This window comes from Colobus angolensis, unplaced genomic scaffold, assembly GCF_000951035.1.
Source record: "Colobus angolensis palliatus isolate OR3802 unplaced genomic scaffold, Cang.pa_1.0 Scaffold38, whole genome shotgun sequence".
Classification (NCBI taxonomy): Eukaryota; Metazoa; Chordata; class Mammalia; order Primates; family Cercopithecidae; genus Colobus; species Colobus angolensis.
The window spans coordinates 3247300-3253962 of NW_012117154.1; the positions used below are offsets into that span (position 1 = coordinate 3247300).

The 6663-nt window shown below is 51.1% G+C and overlaps 1 protein-coding gene across 4 annotated transcripts in view; it reads left to right on the top strand.

Moving 5' to 3' along the window:
- B3GALT5 (UDP-Gal:betaGlcNAc beta 1,3-galactosyltransferase, polypeptide 5) overlaps positions 1 to 2664 on the top strand; it is a 103742-nt gene extending 101078 nt beyond the window's left edge. For all 4 annotated transcript variants that reach the window (XM_011954049.1, XM_011954051.1, XM_011954048.1 and 1 more), the window contains one exon: positions 327 to 2664. In XM_011954049.1, the coding sequence (XP_011809439.1) occupies positions 327 to 1262 (936 nt within the window). In that variant the 3' untranslated portion in view covers positions 1263 to 2664. The remainder of the gene's footprint in view (positions 1 to 326) is intronic.
- The last annotated feature ends 3999 nt before the right edge of the window (positions 2665 to 6663 follow it).

A 6663-nucleotide genomic window follows, 5' to 3' on the forward strand; every position in this document is an offset into this window, starting at 1 on the left:
AGGCAGAGCTGGAGGAGTGAGTGAGGGACCTCGTCCCATATCCCTACAGACAGGCAATCGGTGACTCCCATAGGGTAAGGGCTGCAGAGCCGGGACCAATGCCCAGAATCTCTGAGCTTTTTATCTTACACCATGAAGTGACAGATGCTGGCAGATGTCAGACCTCTGTGCTTAACTGTTTAACCAGGCAGCACCCGACTTCTGTATTCAGCGAGGTTCTAGAGTTTCCAAAACACGGGTCTCCTCTCCCACCTCAGCCTTCTAGCATGAAACTAGACACATCCTCATGCTTTTGAGGTCTAATCATTGGATTTTGTTCCTTTCAGATGGCTTGCCCGAAGATGAAATTGATGTATATTTGCCTTCTGGTTCTGGGGGCTGTTTGTTGGTATTTTAGCACGTACAATCTGAATCCTTTCAAAGAACAGTCCTTTACTTACAAGAGAGAGGATGGGCACTTCCTTAAGCTCCCAGATACAGACTGCAGTCAAACACCCCCCTTCCTTGTCCTGCTAGTGACCTCTTCCCACAAACAGTTGACTGAGCGCATGGCCATCCGGCAGACGTGGGGGAAAGAGAGAATGGTGAGGGGAAAGCAGCTGAAGACATTCTTCCTCCTGGGGACCACCAGCAGTGCGGCAGAAAAAAAAGAGGTGGACCAGGAGAGCCAGCGACACAAGGACATTATCCAGAAGGATTTCCTAGACGTCTATTACAATTTGACCCTGAAGACCATGATGGGCATGGAATGGGTCCATCGCTTTTGTCCTCAGGCAGCATTTGTGATGAAAACAGACTCAGACATGTTCATCAATGTCGACTATCTGACCGAACTGCTTCTGAAGAAAAACAGAACAACCAGGTTTTTCACTGGCTTCTTGAAACTCCATGAGTTTCCCATCAGGCAGCCATTCAGTAAGTGGTTTGTCAGTAAATCTGAATATCCGTGGGACAGGTACCCACCATTCTGCTCTGGCACAGGCTACGTGTTTTCTAGCGACGTGGCAAGTCAGGTGTACAATGTCTCCGACAGTGTCCCATACATTAAACTGGAAGACGTGTTTGTAGGACTCTGCCTCGAAAGGCTGAACATCAGATTGGAGGAGCTCCACTCCCAGCGGACCTTTTTCCCAGAGGGCTTACACTTCTCTGTGTGCCGCTTCAGGAGGATCGTGGCCTGCCACTTCATCAAGCCCCGGGCTCTCCTGGACTACTGGCAGGCTCTAGAGAATTCCCAGGAGAAAGATTGTCCGCCTGTCTGAGAGGAGCCCAGAGGCACATCCAGACAAGTTTCAGATAACCTGTGGGGATAGTGTTTGCAAGATTTTGGAAGAGGGGGTGGGACAGAGGATGCCGTTCTTTAGTGCTGAAATCCATGCCAGAATGTCGGTGTCCATGAAGCCACTGATTAGTTCCCACTTAGTGCTCCAGGCAATAATAGGCACCCTGTCTCTTGGGCACGCACAGTCTCTATACTAAGTGTTTGACATACACCTGGATTTTCGCATGTCAGGGGTTAGTATCCTATGACACGATGGGTGTTACCATCCCAGTTTTACAGGTAAGGAAACAGCAGCTGCAAGAGGTACAGAAACTTGTCCCAAGGCTCACAGCCAGTAGACGTAGGAGCAGGAATGAAAATCGAGCACTTTCAGAATCTGGTGGGCAGCCCCTGACTTGAATCACTCCCGTGTGCTGCCTCCCTTAGGAGGGGACAGTGATGATGAGGTCTCCGAGCCAGCATCCTTCCGTCCCGTTCCAGAGTCCCCTCCACCTCAGCAACCAATCCTTGTGCTTTTTAGAGCTAAGCCTGGGATGACCAGATTCGCCCCAGCTCCTTCATTCACGGGGCTGGACGTAGCTGGGACCAAGTCCATGTTACTGGCTCGGTACTCAACACGCCCAAGTTTCATCCCAGGAAGTGTCCTCACAGTGGATGCAGCTCATATGCTGAGGAACGCCCAGCTCTGGACAGAGTTCTTATACATGTATAAATCAGGCTCAGAAACCACTGCAGTCTGACCTGCTGTACAGACTGCCCACACTGCTGACCTCGCTGCTGAGCAGCATGTCACTTCTGAGTCATCTGCTGCTCTCTCGTTTCTTCACCCCAACTGTCCCTTGTTTTCGATCAATGGGGACCAGCCACTGCTCCTGGAGCACTTTAGGGCTCTCAGTTCACACCAAAGGACAGTTGAACTCAGATGTGTTTCATGCGGGATTCTGGGAGCTTTCTGGGAATTCAGCTGGAGTCAAGTCAAGATGCTCTCAAGGACCTTTCGGACACAGAGCCCCAAAGTGGACCCTGGTGAGGCAGGGGTGGTCCTGCGTCCACTTCCTAAGCCTGAGCCAAGCTCATCTTCACTGAATTTCTCATTTGGCCGAAAAACAACTGAACTTTGTGGTTTGGTGTTTAGCCTTCAGTTTATTCCACTGCCTCCCACCCAGAGGTTTGTGCGAGCCTGTTTTGCAGGGTTGTGTGAAACCAAGGCACTTCTTTGTAAGAGGTTTTGCCCATTCAGCCACGGTCATGTGACATGCAAAGTAATCTTGCTCCTAATTATAGAAATGATTTTTTTTTTTCACTTTACCGGACTTTACTTTGTACTCAGAGAAGAGGCCTCACATGGCTGTGTCACATATAAATGTCGGACTCAACTCTTACTTGAACTCAGGAAAAGTTACTTGCTGCAAAATGGTTTTGACCATGTTCAATTGCAAAAGTACGTCTGATATCCTATTTTGCATACCATTTCTTGTGTCCGGATTATGCTGCTGCTTTGTAGACGTGTTTCCTCATCCTGGCTGCTCTGAACGCACTGGGTCTTGTTCAGAAAAGCCTCCTTCTCAGGTGGAAAAAAATCAGGGACTGAGCTTGTCTTTTGAAGCCCAAATTTAAGAGCCACGCCCCTCGGTTCCATAGGATGGGCTGCCTCTCATTCTGAAGACGACTGTGCTTTGAGGGAGAAGTCGTCTGTTTGGCAGTAGGCCTGGGTCTGTGTTTCATGGTCTACCTTGTCAGGTGTGTGTCTGTGTGGCCACTGGTCTCAGTCGGCGAGGCCTGTCCAGCTGCTGCCTCTGTGTGACTGGCTTTGGGTCTGGTCTTCACAGCATCAGCCCACAGCTCCAGGGACAAATGAGGACAGGTGTGGGCTCTCTCTACTGCTTCTGTGTGTTCTTAAAGGATTTTCTTTGAGACCCATTGTTTTCCCCATTGTTTCCCCTCCCCTCCTGTCCCCTCCCCTCTTCTTTTCTTTTTTTCCTGACAGGGTCTCACCCTGTCACCCAGGCTGGAGTGTAGTGGCCTGATCTCGCTGCAGCCTTGAACTCAAAGAGCCTCAAACAAGCCTCCTGCCTCAACCAATGTGTAGTTGGGATTACAGGTGTGTGTTTCTTTACACAATGAATAATTCTTTTTCTTGAGGAAGACATTATTACATGAATCTAGAACTTGAAGGAACCTTAGAACTCATTCAATCCTGCCTCCTCTTTTATGTGAGATGCAGACGAGGCCCAGAGAGACCTAACAACTTGCCAGGACCTTCCCAGCTAGTTTGTTGCAGAAGGCGGGTTCCAGCTCAGCATGGCTTTCAGGGTGCTGTCTGTGTGGATGTGAGAGTGAGAAACAACGTGAAAGCATGAATGAGGAGGCCAAGCGTTGCCTCCCCAGGAACACCCAGTGCTAGCTCCAGAATGGGACTGGAGAGGCCCAGGTTGGCCAGGCTGGGGCCTCACTGCAGGCACCCAGAGAGGAAGGATTCCGATGGGCAGATGCTGAGCTAGGGGCTGCATAGGTATTGCCTCGTCTACATGCTGTCAATGAGTTTTCCGGGGGCAGGGACCCCAAGTTGCTCAGGTTTACAGATTAGGAAACTGAGGCAGAGAGAGAGAGGGCGAACAACTCATTCGAGGTTACATAAGTGAAAAGTGGTGGAAACGGGTGACCCTAAGCTGCCCTGTGGCCTCCCCAGCCACGTGCTGATGCACTGCGGGAGTTCATTGCATTGGCTGCTCCCACTGCCTCTCTGGGGCGCCTCCTCAGACTCCCCCAACCACACACACCTATCCCCCCGCCCCCAGACCCCTGTACTCTGCCTTCTCCTGTGACTGTGGCAGGAGCCACTTGGCCCCCGTGGTGCCAGAACCCCTGCTATTGGACTGACTCCAGCTCTTCTTCCACAACTCCTGATGCAGCTCACTCTCGTCCTGCCACCTGCTGTCCCCTCTGCTGGATCATCCCATAAGCGCACAGACACACTGCCGTTTCCCACCCAACCAGAAACGACCACCACCTTCCCAACCCCTTCCCTGACCCTCTTCCCCTCCCACTGCCCCATCCTGTTGCGTTTCTGATGGAACCCCGCACGAGAGTTTTACTTGTCTGTTGCCTCATCCTAATTCTTCTCTTCTTTCCCAAATGCCGTCTCATCAGACTTTTGCACCCCCACTCCACCCAGATGGCCCTTCTCAGGGCACCCATGGCCTCCTGTGGCTGGGTCCTATGGGCAGTTCTCGTCCTCATCCTGCTTGACATGGCGAGTCCTCATCACCAGCGTCCAGGACGCCGGGTGCTCTTGGTCTCCCTCCTCCTTGCTGCCCGCCTTTTCCATCTCCTCTGCTCCTTCTGTTTGCTCTGACCGTGCCGTGCTGGAGGTTCCTGGGCTCTGCCTGGTGCCCCCTTTGTTCCCTGGTTATACCCAGTCCTCTGAGGGGCCTACCCTGTGTCATGGCTTTAAATATGTTGATGACGTTTCTATTTATCTCCAGTGTAGAACTCTTTCTTCCTCTACAATCCACTGCCTACCTGAGTTCCCATAGTGAACAAATCCAACACTGACCTTCTGATTAACTGCCCCACACCACCCCATCTGCAGCCATTCCTGTCTCAGGTAACGGCCACTCCATCTTCCTGCAGCTTAAGTGGGAAGCCCTGGAGCCATTCTGACTCCTCTCCCATCTGGTGCATCAGGAAAGACTGTGGGAACTACCTTCAAATTCTCTCCAGGAGCCAACTGCCTCCCGCCTCTCCACTGTGACCACCCTTGTCCAAGCCTGCATCACCTCTCACCTGCATTCGTGCAGCCACCTCCAGACCCTCCCCAGGCTTCCATCGTTGCACCCTTTAGTCTCTTCCCAGCAGCATCCAGAGTGATCCTTTGAAAATCTCACTTCTCTGCTCAAAACTGTGGTTTCCCATCGCCAGGGATATTAAGGATAAAAGCTACATGCTTCATACCGTTGTCTGCCTGTGATTCCCTAATTGCGTCCCTTTGCTCGCTCACTCTGGCCTGTTGTTCCCTGAACAGCAGTCTGTTCCAGCCACAGCGGCCCCCTTCCCCTTATCTGCCCATGCCTGTCGGCCTTGGCGCTGGCTGTCCCTTCTGCTGGAAGTGCCCTTTCTGCCTTGCTCCTTTGCCTGGTTGACATCTGGTCAATGTCACCTTCTCAGTGAGGCCTACCCTGACCTCCCTGTAGGAAAATGCAGCTCACCTCACTCCCATGCCCCATACCTGATATTGTTTTCCTTGCACTTACCAATTTCTAACAAAGCATATAGTATCTATTCATTATAACATATCTGTATTTTATGGTTTACGTTTCAACCAATTTGAATGTAACCTTTGTGTGGGCCGTGGGTCTTTCTGTGTTTTCTTCACTGACGCACCTTGAATGCTTAGCATGGTCCCAGCACATAGTAGATGCTCAATAAACATTTGTTGAGTGGAACTGAATGTATCGGTACGGTAGGTGGTTTTTAGAAGGGAATGGGTGAACGAGGACCGAAAAGAAATCAAATGTTTTTCAAAGCCAGCCAACACCGTGGTTTCCACGTGAGTCAGTAAGTAGGAAATGGGTGCGACTCTGTGACCTGAAAGCCAAGAAGTGCTCCACAGCCATGCTCTTCACCCCTTTTCTTCCAAAACGGAATACCTCACACAGTGCAGGGTGGACAGAATCACACGGCACAGTCTGTGTGCCTGTCCTCCAGCCTGATACCTGGCCAGTCCTGTCTCATCTACACTCTCATGCAAACTCTTTTTTTTGTTTTGTTTTGTTTGTTTTTGAGACAGAGTCTCACTCTGTCACCCAGGCTGGAGTGCAGCGGTGCAGTCTTGGCTCACTGCAACCTCTGCCTCCCGGGTTCTTGTGCCTCAGCCTCTCGAGTAGCTAGGATTATAGGCATGTGCCACCAACCCAGCTAATTTTTGTATTGTTAGTAGAGACAGAGTTTCACCATGTTGGCCAGGCTGGTCTTGAACTCCTGACCTCGAGTGATCTACCTGCCTCAGCCTCCCAGAGTGCTGGGATTATAGGTGTGTGCCACCACACCCACCCCTGTTTCAAGAATTTGTGCTACAGCTCAGCATTTAGCGGCCGTGGGGAGACCAGACCTCCTGACTCTTCAGCCTGGTAGCATCCTCCATGCCTTAAAAAAAAAAACCAAGACCCTAAATGTATTTAATTCCTGCTCCTCTTCAAACACACCATTGTAACCACATAATACACTGTGTGAAAAGAGAGGAAAGAAAAATCCAAGTCAACAATAACTTGCCAGGCCTTCTGTCCTTGAGCCCCATATCTCGCATCCACCATGCTAACCTCGGCCAGGCCCCTGTCTGGATTCAGCCCGACTTGAGCCGCCGCCTCCTCACTGGTCCCACG